Genomic DNA, 14,579 nt, shown 5'->3' on the forward strand with positions numbered 1-14,579 from the left:
ATTAAATAAGATCAAAATAAAAACATGAAACAACTGATAATGATGATGAAAGTGAGCAGCTGTTGTTTCTGACTGAAACACCACTGTTCTGATTAGTTTGGACTCATAAATGCAAAGTGAGAACAGAGACGATCACAGAGGTGCATGCAAAAAAAGTACATATATATATATATATACACAAACACACACATATATATATATATATGTGTGTGTGTGTGTACATATTTAAACATGGGTGACACGGTGATGCAGGTCAAGGCCTTTCTATTTGTGAGGCATCTCAAAGTATGAAGGATCTAATGGATGGATGTTTAAATCTGCAAATTAAACATATATTTACATCCACACGTCTGTCTGTCTGTCTGTTCGTGTGTCTGTCTGTCTGTCTGTCTGTCTGTTCGTGTGTCTGTCTGTCTGTCTGTCTGGTGTCACGGAGCCAGACAGAATCCGTGACGAATTGGGAGGATCTTGAGGATCCTGTTGATCTTGTGGGTCTTGTGGATCTTGTGGATCTTGTGGGTTTTGTGGATGTTGAGGATCTTGTGGATCTTGAGGATCTTGTGGATCTTGTGGATCTTGTGGGTTTTGTGGGTCTTGAGGATCTTGAGGATCTTGAGGATCTTGAGGATCTAGTGGATCTTGAGGATCTAGTGGATCTTGTGGATCTTGTGGGTTTTGTGGGTCTTGAGGATCTTGTGGATATTGTGGATCTTGAGGATCTTGTGGATCTTGAGGATCTTGAGGATCTTGAGGATCTTGTGGATCTTGAGGATCTGCGTCCATTGGTAATGCGTCTTGGAAATCAGAATTGAAACGAGATGTTCCAGACTACTGGAATTGACTGAGGCCAATCTCAAAATGAAAATCTACGGGTGTGTGTGTGCTCCAATGTTCTGTTGGGTTTGTTTCTGGTAACACACAACTGACCTTCCATGTCCCTTCGAGGGCTCTGTAGACTCTGGACAAAGGGGCGGATCTCTTTCTGTAACATTGTGAGACAGTTTTTTAACATGTTTACTGATTTCACAGAGAATAATTCAAACCATAAGACACGTTTACTGACTGATTCTGTGATGATTTGGTGTTAATCTAAATAAAACTGATGATCTAGTTATGAATGTGAATTTGCAATATACAGAAATCTGAACGTCGTATTAATCCACATTCAAACTTCCTTTGACACTTTGTTGACGTGTTAGAGCTGAAGGTTCGACGGGACGAAACCTCAGCGAACAAACTGACCGGAGCAGGAAAAACCTGATTTCATCCTGAAGTGTTTTTGCCGGTGATGAGTTTGTTTTATTAAAACCCTTCACAGCTTCTCTAAGTCTGATAATCTCGCATAAGCTCTGTGGCTTCTATCAATCCCCAGGCAGAGTTGAGCAGCCGACATGGGCCCGTTAACAGCTGCCAGTGGACCAGACGTGATTCCTCTTGTTTACACTGAAATTTAAATCAGTGGTTCCACCTAAATGTCTTCAGGTCTAAACTCGCTCCGACTCTCTCTTGTGTTTGATGCGATCGGGAGTTTTGGCCTTCAGATCCTCTGCATGTAAAACAAGCAGGTGATTAAAAAGGGCGAAAGGTGGATTCCACCTTTTCTTTTCTCAGACACACCCACGGCCCATTTGCCCTTCACGCGACGCTGGGAGCTTGTTTGTGGGTTAAACCGGGACAAGTGTCTCCACCCAGGCTTGGCACCAGCTCTCCATCCTCCCCTCTCCTCCCCCTCCTCCTCACACACTCATCTAACGGTATAAAACATCAGCCTCTCTCCGAGCTCTGCACTTTCTCCGCTCCAGCTGAAGCAGAGAGACGATCCTCCTCTACGCTCATCACCAGACAACAAGATGATGAACTTCAGGTCCGGTGGAGTCAACATGGGAGGCAGCAGCAGGTCCATGTACGGTGGCTCTGGAAGCAATCACGTCCGAATCTCCAGCGGCTCCATGTACTCCAGCAGCGGCGGAGGCGGCTTTGGCTACAGCTACGGTGGTGGAGGTGGCGGGTTCTCCTTCGACGGTGGTGCCGAAAGCATGGACATCTCCAGCAACGAGAAGGGCACCATGCAGAACCTGAACGACCGCCTGGCCACCTACCTGGAGAAGGTCCGGAAGCTGGAGGCGGCCAACGCCGAGCTGGAGCTGAAGATCAGACAGTTCCTGGACAGCAAGTCCTCGCCGTCGTCCCGAGACTACAGCGCCTACTATGTCACCATCGCGGAGCTGCAGGAGAAGGTAAGCTCACCTCGGACGAGTGAAGGTTTGGTCATGTGACAACATTTGTCTGCAGAAGTTGTGAAAACGTACAACGTCAGAATCCTGACAGCAGCCGAGCGTCTCCGTGACGCCACAATATAGTGTGTTCACATAATGTGAGTCAAACTGATCTGAGGTCGCACGGCAAGAAGAGCTGCAGACCACATGACCACAGACGCGACCTCAGGAATCGACTGTTCGGGCTCATTTCAGTTCCTGAATCAATATGATGAGACGCATCTGAAAAGATTTAAGAATAGAAAAAAGAAAAGAAAAAAGACAAATATGAATGAAGTGACATGCACATCGTGTAAATACCAGAGGGAGATTAGCTGCTGACAGGTAGAATCCCTCCGAACCTGTTGGACAAGAAGCAGCGGCTGATGATTTGATCATGTGATCAACAAAACGTCTCAATTTCAGACATCAATCTCTTTATCTTCACGTACACTTGAACATATCAGTGCTAAACTGACAATCTCACGTCTCTTCGCTCCAGATCCAGGAGGCGACTCGAATCAACGGTGGCATCTATCTGTCCATCGACAACGCCAAGTTGGCCGCCGACGACTTCAGGCTCAAGTGAGTGAATTCATTCTTTTCTGAGAGAAAGTTTAAATCTGAGTGTTTGGATCAGAGGAGGCAAAATAAATCTATGCTAATATTCTGTAAATAGAATAGAGACTTTTTATCATCAACTCACACAAGATCTCTGCGTCAAACATACTGACTGTATATGAAGACGATCAGAGACTGTATATGAAGACGATCAGTGACTGTATATGAAGACGATCAGAGACTGTATATGAAGACGATCAGTGACTGTATATGAAGACGATCAGTGACTGTATATGAAGACGATCAGAGACTGTATATGAAGACGATCAGTGACTGTATATAAAGATGATCAGTGACTGTATATAAAGATGATCAGTGACTGTATATAAAGACGATTGCCGACTGTATATAAAGACGATCAGTGACTGTATATAAAGACGATTGCCGACTGTATATGAAGACGATCAGTGACTGTATATGAAGACGATCAGTGACTGTATATAAAGACGATTGCCGACTGTATATGAAGACGATCAGTGACTGTATATGAAGACAATCAGTGACTGTATATAAAGACGATCACTGACTGTATATAAAGACGATCAGTGACTGTATATAAAGACGATCAGTGACTGTATATAAAGACGATCACTGACTGTATATAAAGACGATCAGTGACTGTATATAAAGACGATCAGTGACTGTATATAAAGACGATCACTGACTGTATATAAAGACGATTGCCGACTGTATATAAAGACGATCAGTGACTGTATATGAAGACAATCAGTGACTGTATATAAAGACGATTGCCGACTGTATATAAAGACGATCAGTGACTGTATATGAAGACAATCAGTGACTGTATATAAAGACGATCGGCGACTGTATATAAAGACGATCAGTGACTGTATATGAAGACAATCAGTGACTGTATATAAAGACGATCGGCGACTGTATATAAAGACGATCAGTGACTGTATATAAAGACGATCGGCGACTGTATATAAAGACGATCGGCGACTGTATATAAAGACGATCAGTGACTGTATATAAAGACGATCGGCGACTGTATATAAAGACGATTGCCGACTGTATATAAAGATGATCAGTGACTGTATATAAAGACGACTAGCGACTGTATATAAAGACGATCGGCGACTGTATATAAAGACGATCGGCGACTGTATATAAAGACGATCGGCGACTGTATATAAAGACGATCAGTGACTGTATATAAAGACGATCAGTGACTGTATATAAAGACGATCGGCGACTGTATATAAAGACGATCAGTGACTGTATATAAAGACGATCAGTGACTGTATATAAAGACGATCAGTGACTGTATATAAAGACGATCACTCATGTCCTCCTGCAGGTTTGAGAACGAGCTCGCCATGCGTCAGTCGGTGGAGGCCGACATCGCCGGGCTGAGGAGACTCCTGGACGAGCTGACTATGTCCAGAACCGACCTGGAGATGCAGATCGAGGGTCTGAGGGAGGAGCTGATCTTCCTGAAGAAGAACCACGAGGAGGTCGGTGGTCTCTCGGGTCTTAATCCGCTGGTCAGACTCAGTAAACACTCGGCCCTCACCTGCTTGTCCTTGCTGCTGTTGGTCTGTAGGAGCTTCTGTCTATGGGATCATCGATGAGTGGCCAGGTGAACGTGGAGGTGGACGCTGCCCCACAGCAGGACCTGACCAAGATCATGGATGAGATCAGGGAGCACTACGAGGCCGTCGCCGTCAAAAACCGCAAAGAGCTGGAGACCTGGTTCCAGTCCAAGGTGAGCTCTTGAACAGAGTTTAGTTGTTTTCCAACTGATCTGGTGGAAACATGAGTGACAGAGGTTTTGTGTTGAGGAGGATTTTCTGTCTTCTGTGTTGTGAAGATCTTGTCGTTTCCCTCCGCACAGATGGAGTCACTGAACAAAGACATCGCGGCCAGCACAGAGAGCGTGAACACGTCCAAGTCGGAGCTCACAGACCTCAAGCGGTTGTTGCAAAGCCTGGAGATCGAGCTGCAGTCGCAGAACAGCATGGTGATTATCTCAGAACACGCGTTCACGTCCAGCGTTCTTCTGAGGCGATAGATAAACTGACCCTCTGGTCTCCTCTCAACCTCCTGCAGAAAGCCGGTCTGGAGGGAACCCTGAACGAGACGCAGAGCCGCTACTCCATGCAGCTGTCCATCTACCAGAACCAGGTGACGATGCTGGAGGAGCAGCTGGTGTCGCTGAACGCCGACATGGGCCGACAGTCTCAGGAATATCAGATGCTGCTGGACATCAAGACCAGACTGGAGATGGAGATCGCCGAGTACAGGAGGCTGCTGGACGGAGAGGGCGGCGGCGGCGGCGGCGGCGGCGGCGGCGGCGGCGGCGCCAGGTGAGACGGGTTGGGTTCACAGCCTGTAGATCAATGTCGTCTGATAGTTTGTTAGAATTTTCAGGTTTCACAAGGTTTGCAGACAGACGAGTCGAGGAGGCAGACGAGCAGTTTATTCTGATATGTGGTTCACAACACCAAGACGAATCAAAGTGCATATGTGTGACAACAGTGCAGTTGTAACCACTGTCTACGAAACAGGCGCATTCTCCTTCTACAAGTTCAGAGATGTTTGTCACATGAACATATCAGACGTTTGTCCAGTCATCATGTTGAGGACAGACGATTAACTACCTCAGAAATACAATAGATTTAATAAATTCCAGTAACATAACCACAAATAAATTGCTTTTAAATAATGACATTGGACTTATTTTTGTGTCCATATCTACATTTTTATCTTCTTGTCTTGTGAAAACGTCTTGTTTTCAATTTTAAAAAACTATTTGATTCTTTGTCAAATAAATGTTTTACTCAGATACACGAGCACTCAGCATCATCATCAACATCGTCATCATCAAGACAGCTGATATTAAATTCACTTGAAGGAACAGAAAAAAAGCAAATCAGCCTTTTCCACAAACATGTGAAAAAAATAACTTGATAAATTAATGCTGACGGTTTCAGAAACTACAGAAACCTGAGGACAGAGGCTTTTTTCTGCTTTTTAAAAATAATTTTGTTTAACACGACCGTTCATCTGAATATCAACTTCACATTCAACAACTATCTCTAAATGTTATTTAACCCTTTTTGTATTCACCTTGATCCTGACGTGACTCTTTTGACAACAATGAGTTAAATATCAACAGGTTTTATTTTCTTCCATCAAAATAACAAAACTCTGACTGTGATGTCCGTCTCTCTCCAGCTCCTCCTCCATGTCCATGTCCAGCTCGTCCTCCTCCACCGCGGTCACCGTCCCAGCCCCGGCCCCGGCGCCGACCTCTACCACCACCAAGAAATTCATCACCATCGAGGAGGTGATGGTGGACGGGGTCGTGGTGAGCACCAAGGAGACCGTCGTCGATGCCTAGACAGCACCAACAGGGGGCGCTGTCACTGCCCCCGCACAGGAGTAAAGACGTAAATAAAAGTCTGCTGAGGTGCTTCAAAATGAAATCTCGTCTCTCGTGTCTTTTGTCCAAAGATGCTGCAGTTCTTCTAATGGCCACTAGGTGCTGCACCACGAAAGGAGTTCTCTAGAGTTAATGAGGTTCAGGAATCAAATCATTTTAAATTAAAGTAGTAATTTATGATCAAAGTCACTTTATTTTTAACATTAAAATCTCCACAGATAATTTAACTTCCGCTCATTATGGACCGAGAAATGTTCGTGTGGCTAAAGGCAGCAACCATATCTGACCTTTAAGAAAATTTTCTCACTTTCAGAAGATGTTATAACTAATCTTCATCTAAAAAAACTCACTTTCATTGTTCGGATGTTCCAGAAATGAAAAGTTTATTCTCTTCAAATACGTCCTTGTTCATTAAATGTCCCTAACTTTCAAAAGTATTTCATTTTTAAAAAATGTCCGAACCTTCCACAAACAGAACCGGTCTCATCTCAAGATAATATCCTCATTAGGCGACGATGTAGAGTCAGACACAAGGTCACATAGAGGTCGACCTCCAGTGAAACTCTTCTGTCAGTCGGAGTTAATGATTCACTTCACGTCAACATTACAGGGGGACGGGCGTCTCCATGGTGATGACCATGGAGACGCCCGTTAGAGAGTCGAACCCGGTGCGAAGGACGAAACCCAGAGGTCGGAGGAAACGGAATATTTACTCAAGATGTTTAAGAAAACTATAGGAACAAACTGGGGATCAGGAGGTAGAGAGGGCGGTCCACTAACCAGAAGGTCAATGGTTTGATCCCATCAGTCCTTTTTGTACCATGAGGACAATATCAGCGTGTCAGGATTTCTTGGAATGTGAAGAAGAAGAAAAAAAAACTGAATGAAAAAATGAATTAATCACATTGACAATTGATCACTTCCTTCAAAGTTTAGGAGTTAAAAAAATGTTGCAGTGCTTTATTAGTCAACTGGCTGATAGAAATAACATCATTAAATAAGAATTTCCCATAGTGCAATATATTATACAATTATTAGTATATATCTGAAAGGAGCATTTCTGCACGTTTGAATGTTTTATTGACGTTACGCTATAAATGGAGCTGTCCACAGGTACTGAACCTTGTTGGTCACCTCTTGATCCTAAGTTATGTATCCTGAATATTGACCAATTTTGTGCTCTCAAATGATAGAAATCTTTACTTGGCGTTTTTACTGTTAGAGGCTCAAGGTGTATTGCTATGGAAAAACCGACTGTCTGTGGAACCTCTGAGTGAATGAATAATACATTTGATACGATTGATAAGATCCTGAGGGACCTTTGATCAACATATAAATAAAATATAATGTAAAAGGTGCATTTTTTTTTTACTATTTATGTTATGTATGTGATGTTGTGTAACTATGTGATTGAAAAAAACTAAACTAAACTAAACTAAATACAACAGTCGAGTCGAGTTAAGACACAGGACACTGCAGCAGACCACGATCTGCCGAGTGAACTGGAACCACTGGAACCACAGTGCAGTAAAAAGTACTGATGTTGTGCAGTAGAGGAAGAAATAAGGGAAATACTCAATTACTTCCTGCAGACGAGCACATGGACGCTGCAGGAGGTTTTTTCTGTCTTCAAATCTGCCTTGACTGAACGTTGAGTGTGGTTATAAGGTTTGGCCCTTTGTCCTAAATGTACTCAGACAGAGACAGAGGGTTTCTATGGAGACAGACATTCTGTCGGTTAGATAAATAAATTTGATTCTCAGAGTTAAATACATCACTCTGACTGGGAAAGTGAGGTTTTTTGGGACACCATGCACTGACCACTAGTTGATCTGTGTAACAAACCTGTAATCAATCCGGTCTCCGGCTTCCTGATTCAACTGCACCAGTTTTTCCATCACAATTTTTTATAACTATGATTCTACCAGGTTACACAAGGGTGAAGGAACAGCTTCATACTTTCAGCTGCAGGCTTCATATGAACTTAGTGACTGTGTGTGTTGTCACAGCAAACAGCCTGAGTGAAGGGCTGCGAAGAACAGGAGGAGGGGTCTGCAAGATACCACACACACACACACACACACACACACACACACACACACACAGGTGGGTACATGCAGAGGAATCCAGGTGAGGTTTTGAGGCTGACGAGGGTCGAGGGTCTGAAATGTGCACAAATGTGATCTGATCAGATTCCATCAGGTTTACAGAGGACGGGTCACCTGAGCCACGACATCACATCATCACCTGAAAGAAGCTTCACTCACAGATAACAGAACAAACAGAGGAGCTGGTTTCACATTGTGCAACAGACCTGCACTTAAAATTCCTTCTGTGATTCGCCCGTGGATGTTTATCATCGTGTTGCTTTGCCCTGAGGCGAGCAGTGTGTGTGTGTGTGTGTGTGTGTGTGTGTGTGTGTGTGTGTGTTTGTGTGTATGGTGGTGTGTGTTGGGGTGGGGGCTGCCTCCTCCCCTCTCTCACTTTCAGGAATCATAAAAGGAGCTGGACACAGTCTCTCCAGCACTCCCTTCTCTCCATCCAGAGCAGGCAAACTCCTCCACCATGGCCTCCTACTCTCGCTCCTTCTCCAGTGGAAACCGCCTCGGGTCCATGAGGGCCCCCAGCGTGTACGGTGGCGCCGGAGGCTCCGGTGTCCGCATCTCCAGCATGAGCGCTGCCAGGAGCTTCTCTTCCGCTGGTGGTGCTGCTGCAGGAGGCGGCGGTGGCTTCAACCTGGCCGACGCCGTCGTCAACACAGACAACAAGAAGGCCGACATGCAGAACCTGAACAGCCGCCTGTCCATCTACCTGGACAAGGTCCAGAAGCTGGAGGCGGCCAACGCTGACCTGGAGCTGAAGATCAGGCAGTTCCTGGAGAACAAGACCAAACCTCAGGGCCACGACTGCTCTGCACACCAGCTAGTCATCAGTGACCTGCAGGACCAGGTGAGACCAGTTTCTATCACAAAGACTCAGACCACGTGAACAGAGTGAGAAAAGAATGTCTGAAAATAAAGATGCTCCGTTTTGTCCTCACTGACATGAATCGTCCCGAGGCAGATTAAAACACAAATAATCTTTCGGCCACACCGAAAGCATGATGCCTTACCTTTTTTTTTTATTCAGATCTTAGGTGCCACCCGTAGGAACGGAGCCCTGTACCTGGCCGTCGACAACGCCAAGCTGGCTGCTGATGACTTCAGAGTCAAGTGAGTAAACGAGCACTGGACATTTACAATAGTCATTAGAAGCTGCAAATAGACTTGAAACATGTCCAACAACTTAGCTTAGCTTAGCATAAATGCTGAAACAAAATGAAGCAGCTGATGTGACCGATGCTGCTGCCACAGGTTTGAGAACGAGCTCGCCATGCGTCAGGGCGTGGAGGCCGACATCACTGGGCTGAAGAGACTCCTGGACGAGCTGACTCTGGGAAGATCGGACCTGGAGATGCAAATCGAGGGTCTGAGGGACGAACTCATCCAGCTCAAGCTGAACCACGAGGAGGTCGGTATGAAAGTGCAAACTGAAAGAAATTAGCCATAGTTCATTGTGAAATAGTTCAACCAGTGACATTTGGAGGACACATTCATCAGAGATTAATTATGTTAAGAACCTAAATTAAATAAAACAAATCCAAATGTCATCAGTATCTTTAGTCAAGGTTGCAAATATCTGTATTAACACTGAATCTCAGTTTGTTATTGAGACAGCTTCAGAAATTTTTCAAGTCCAAAGTAATGTTTTAAACTGCAGGTCTGTTTGAATAATAAAACCTCCAAAGGATTTAAATTTACAATCATTATTAAAATGAAATTAAAACATTGAGACAAAGAAACTTGGGTTTATTTCCCAATGAACAATTAAATAAATATTTTCTACAAATTGAATTGACGAATCTCTGGATGTTTTCCGGCAGGACCTGCTGCATCTACGGGCTCAGATGACCGGGCAGGTGAACGTGGAGGTGGACGCCGCTCCTCAGGTGGATCTGAGCAGCGTCATGGCCGAAATCAGGGAACACTACGAGGGCGTTGCTGCCAAGAACCGCAGAGAACTGGAGTCCTGGTACAGTGCCAAGGTGAGCGCCACAAACCCTTGTATATCAAGAAATGCTTAACTAGACTGTGATAGGATGAGACCCATGTCAATCAAGACAAATATGCTCCCAAATTGACTTATCTTCATAATGTAATGATATTCAAAAGCATTACCAAGACACACTCCCAAAGACATGCTGCTTTGCTCTGTAAAAATATTCTAATCCTGTATTTTAAGAACTCATTCAAGTACAGTAATGTTAAGGAAACAAATTAAATCACTACTTGTCAAACTGAAAAGAATGTGAGTTTTTAAAGTTCAAAAGTGTGAAATAAAAATGACACAGCAGAGTGTCATCTGCATACAGGCGGATTTATAGCAGACTGACCTTCCTCTGACTTGATTCCTAACATGTTTTATTCATTTTTTGTTGCTGTTATAGACTGATGAGATTAATAAGGTGGTCGCCGTGAGCACAGAGTCTCTTCAGTCAACACGCTCCGAGGTCACAGAGGTCAAACGCACGCTGCAGGGTCTAGAGATCGAACTCCAAGCGCAGCTCAGCATGGTGGGTTTCTACCGTTTCTTGATCCTTTTTCATTCTGATTGAGCAGAATCTGCAGATCTCCTCACGCTGTGTTGTACTCTCTGTTAGAAAGCGTCTCTGGAAGGAACTCTCGACGACACCAACAGCAGATACTCCAACATGCTGGCGGGTTACCAGAGGCAGGTGTCCGCCCTGGAAGAGCAGCTGGCCCAGCTGAGGGCGGACCTGGAGCGTCAGGGGCAGGAGTACCAGATGCTACTGGACATCAAGACCCGGCTGGAGCTGGAGATTGCAGAGTACCGGAGGCTGCTGGACGGAGAGATGTTGAGGTGAGTCAACCATCAAACTGGGATATATCCGATATCGGATATCTGCTGGTCAGCACTGTGATGCAGCGACAGAAAAGCTATCGCTAAAATAAACTTGAGTTAATGAGTTAAAACGGCTTCTTCTTTCTTGTGTGTGACTGTCAGAAGCTTTTTGAGCCTGTTGATCAGAGAAGGTAACTGGACTCTTGTTTCCGTTTCCCTGCAGCTCATCTTCCACCACCACCACTCGAACAGTGGTGGTCATCACAAAGGAGTTCATAGATGGCGAAGAGATCATCAGCACGACTGAATGAGACGACAAGCATATGCCAACCGTTCTCAGAAATACTTGAATAAAACACTTCTGATCAACTGAGACGTGTGTGTGTGTGTGTGTTACTAATTTTACAGATCCTAGTATTTGATATCATATACTGGATGTTATCAAACCATGTGGCAGGACACTGAAGGCTCATCTCTGTGCCACTAAACCATTAAGTGCGAATAAAATGAATTTGTTCTTAAATACCTTTGATTTAAGTCTACACCTATATCTCATTTGGTATTCGTGAATCTACGATAATGTAAATGAGCTTCACAATGACACATATATGACAAATCAGACAGACATGTCAAGAAAACTGACTCTGGACATGAAGAAGAAGAAGAAGAGTGAATTCTACAGGTTGACCTACAAGACAATGTATCAGAATGATAATGTAGTTCATGATTCTCTTTCAGAAACAGAAATAGAAATTGTCTACGTTATCAAACAGCTAATAATGTGTTGCTGATGTTAGATAAACCTTGGTCCGGACTGTAAATAAAGATGGACGACATGAAGCTAATTCATCCTGATCGCCCCCTGGTGTCTGGCTGCAGTACAGGTCACAAGCCCCTCCCCCTGGTGTCTGGCTGTGTTCATGTTTCTGATCACTGACTCATGATTGGTCAAGAGCATGTGTGGGGGCGGGGCCTCTCCACGATCACTGCTGCACAGTCTCAGGGTTTAAATCCATAGGTGGAGGTGAAGGAGGTGGTGTTGAGAAGTTCAGTCGTCATGATGACCACTGTTCCGCTGATAGTTACTGCCCAATCAATAATCAATATCCACCACATAGATTCATGTTTTTAAATATAATGAATCAAACGCCTGACGTCTGAGTCTCTGGAGCTGTATGGGCAACAGACGGACGTGAGTCTGACACTCGTCAATGTGACGTCACCAACTGAACCTGGTCCAAAATGAGCCATTGAGTTCTGACAGATCGACTTTGTGTCTGAGCCTTGACATTCCTGTTCCCTGTCGCTGTTGTTCTTCTTCTTTTCTTATTTTAGCCACAGACTGTTTATAAAAAGTGACGTAGACTCCGGGTCCGAACGTGTGTGAAGCCTGTGTTCTGTGTCCTGACCAGCAGAGGGCGACTCTATGAGAACATGACTCGACTTCTCACTTGATTCATAACGTCACTAAAACATTTTCCTAAGGAGTTCAAGTCTTCTTCAACACATGATGTTCATTTTGTACATTATGGTCCAGTTACAGTCACACAGACCATAAAGCACCGGATGTGTTGGGGGCGTGGCTGCAGTGTGATTGAAAGCTGGCACTGTCCAATCGGTGCAGGTCGCAGGTGAAGGTGGACGAGCTCTCAGTCGGGCCACACCCTCTCCATATATGGTTACTCACAAAACAACGAGACGTAATGTTGGTCTGAGTCCGTTGCTTTGTAACATCTGCCAGAAGGAGATGTTTTCACCGCTGTTAGTGAGTTAGTTAGTTAGTGAGTGAGTGAGTGAGTGAGTGAGTGAGTGAGTTAGTTAGTGAGTTAGTGAGTGAGTGAGTGAGTTAGTGAGTTAGTTAGTGAGTGAGTGAGTGAGTGAGTGAGTGAGTGAGTGAGTGAGTTAGTTAGTTAGTGAGTTAGTTAATGAGTGAGTGAGTGAGTGAGTGAGTGAGTTAGTGAGTGAGTGAGTGAGTTGGTTAGTGAGTTAGTGAGTGAGTGAGTGAGTGAGTTAGTGAGTGAGTGAGTGAGTTGGTTAGTGAGTTAGTGAGTGAGTGAGTGAGTGACTTAGTGAGTTAGTTAGTGAGTTAGTGAGTGAGTGAGTTAGTGAGTGAGTGAGTGAGTTGGTTAGTGAGTTAGTGAGTGAGTGAGTGAGTGACTTAGTGAGTTAGTTAGTGAGTTAGTGAGTGAGTGAGTGAGTGAGTGAGTGAGTGAGTGAGTTAGTTAGTTAGTGAGTTAGTTAATGAGTGAGTGAGTGAGTGAGTGAGTGAGTTAGTGAGTGAGTGAGTGAGTGAGTGAGTGAGTTAGTTAGTGAGTTAGTGAGTGAGTGAGTGAGTGAGTGAGTGAGTTAGTTAGTGAGTTAGTGAGTTAGTGAGTTGGTTAGTGAGTTAGTGAGTGAGTGAGTGAGTGAGTTAGTGAGTTAGTTAGTGAGTGAGTGAGTGAGTGAGTGAGTGAGTGAGTTAGTGAGTTAGTTAGTTAATGAGTGAGTGAGTGAGTGAGTTGGTTAGTGAGTTAGTGAGTGAGTGAGTTAGTGAGTGAGTGAGTGAGTGAGTGAGTGAGTGAGTTAGTGAGTGAGTGAGTGAGTGAGTGAGTTAGTTAGTGAGTTAGTGAGTGAGTGAGTGAGTTAGTGAGTGAGTGAGTGAGTGAGTGAGTTAGTGAGTTAGTGAGTTAGTTAGTGAGATAGTGAGTGAGTTAGTGAGTGAGTGAGTGAGTGAGTGAGTTAGTGAGTGAGTGAGTGAGTGAGTTAGTGAGTGAGTTAGTGAGTGAGTTAGTGAGTGAGTGAGTGAGTGAGTGAGTGAGTTATTTAGTGAGAGAGTTAGTGAGTGAGTGAGTTAGTGAGTTAGTTAGTTAGTGAGCGAGTTAGTTAATGAGTTTGTTAGTGAGTAAGTGAGTTAGTGAGTGAGTGATTGAGTTAGTGAGTGAGTGAGTGGGTGAGTGGGTGAGTGAGTTAGTGAGTGAGTGAGTTAGTGAGTTAGTTAGTTAGTGAGCGAGTTAGTTAATGAGTTTGTTAGTGAGTAAGTGAGTTAGTGAGTGAGTTAGTGAGTTAGTGAGTGAGTGAGTGAGTGATTGAGTTAGTGAGTGAGTGAGTGAGTGAGTGAGTGAGTGAGTGAGTGAGTTAGTGAGTTAGTTAATGAGTGAGTGAGTGAGTGAGTGAGTGAGTTGGTTAGTGAGTTAGTGAGTGAGTGAGTGAGTGAGTGAGTTAGTTAGTTAGTGAGTTAGTTAGTTAGTGAGTGAGTGAGTTAGTGAGTTAGTGAGTGAGTGAGTGAGTGAGTAAGTTAGTGAGTGAGTGAGTGAGTGAGTGAGTGAGTTAGTGAGTTAGTTAATGAGTGAGTGAGTGAGTGAGTGAGTTAGTGAGTGAGTGAGTGAGTGAGTGAGTGAGTGAGTTAGTGAGTT

At 44.3% G+C, this 14,579-nt stretch overlaps 2 protein-coding genes across 4 annotated transcripts; both read left to right on the plus strand.

Annotated features, from left to right (window-relative positions):
- Positions 1 to 1,773: 1,773 nt before the first annotated feature.
- LOC118289132 (keratin, type I cytoskeletal 13) lies at positions 1,774 to 6,328 on the plus strand. 3 transcript variants are annotated; one of them, XM_035615866.1, is made up of 7 exons: positions 1,774 to 2,237; positions 2,758 to 2,840; positions 4,198 to 4,354; positions 4,444 to 4,605; positions 4,735 to 4,860; positions 4,950 to 5,206; positions 6,078 to 6,328. In XM_035615866.1, exons 1-7 carry the CDS (start codon positions 1,851 to 1,853, stop codon positions 6,241 to 6,243), a joined length of 1,338 nt encoding a protein of 445 aa, XP_035471759.1. In that variant the 5' UTR covers positions 1,774 to 1,850; the 3' UTR covers positions 6,244 to 6,328. The 3 variants fall into 3 exon arrangements, with proteins under 3 accessions (XP_035471759.1, XP_035471760.1, XP_035471762.1); XM_035615867.1 differs by having other exon boundaries at positions 4,950 to 5,199; positions 6,074 to 6,328; XM_035615869.1 differs by having other exon boundaries at positions 4,950 to 5,196; positions 6,074 to 6,328.
- Positions 6,329 to 8,781: 2,453 nt separating this feature from the next.
- LOC118289140 (keratin, type I cytoskeletal 13-like) lies at positions 8,782 to 11,560 on the plus strand. Its single transcript, XM_035615883.2, has 7 exons — positions 8,782 to 9,234; positions 9,415 to 9,497; positions 9,639 to 9,795; positions 10,208 to 10,369; positions 10,772 to 10,897; positions 10,985 to 11,205; positions 11,411 to 11,560. Exons 1-7 carry the CDS (start codon positions 8,851 to 8,853, stop codon positions 11,496 to 11,498), a joined length of 1,221 nt encoding a protein of 406 aa, XP_035471776.2. The 5' UTR covers positions 8,782 to 8,850; the 3' UTR covers positions 11,499 to 11,560.
- Positions 11,561 to 14,579: the final 3,019 nt, after the last annotated feature.

Source organism: Scophthalmus maximus, chromosome 17 (genome assembly GCF_022379125.1).
Source record: "Scophthalmus maximus strain ysfricsl-2021 chromosome 17, ASM2237912v1, whole genome shotgun sequence".
Lineage (NCBI taxonomy): Eukaryota > Metazoa > Chordata > Actinopteri > Pleuronectiformes > Scophthalmidae > Scophthalmus > Scophthalmus maximus.

Coding starts and splice junctions, on each gene's coding strand:
- LOC118289132 (XM_035615866.1), top strand. CDS start 1,851: ATGATGAACTTCAGGTCCGGTGGAGTCAACATGGGAGGCAGCAGCAGG. Junction 2,238..2,757: donor TCGCGGAGCTGCAGGAGAAG/GTAAGCTCACCT, acceptor TCTTCGCTCCAG/ATCCAGGAGGCGACTCGAAT. Junction 2,841..4,197: donor GCCGACGACTTCAGGCTCAA/GTGAGTGAATTC, acceptor GTCCTCCTGCAG/GTTTGAGAACGAGCTCGCCA.
- LOC118289140 (XM_035615883.2), top strand. CDS start 8,851: ATGGCCTCCTACTCTCGCTCCTTCTCCAGTGGAAACCGCCTCGGGTCC. Junction 10,370..10,771: donor AGTCCTGGTACAGTGCCAAG/GTGAGCGCCACA, acceptor TTGCTGTTATAG/ACTGATGAGATTAATAAGGT. Junction 11,206..11,410: donor CTGGACGGAGAGATGTTGAG/GTGAGTCAACCA, acceptor GTTTCCCTGCAG/CTCATCTTCCACCACCACCA.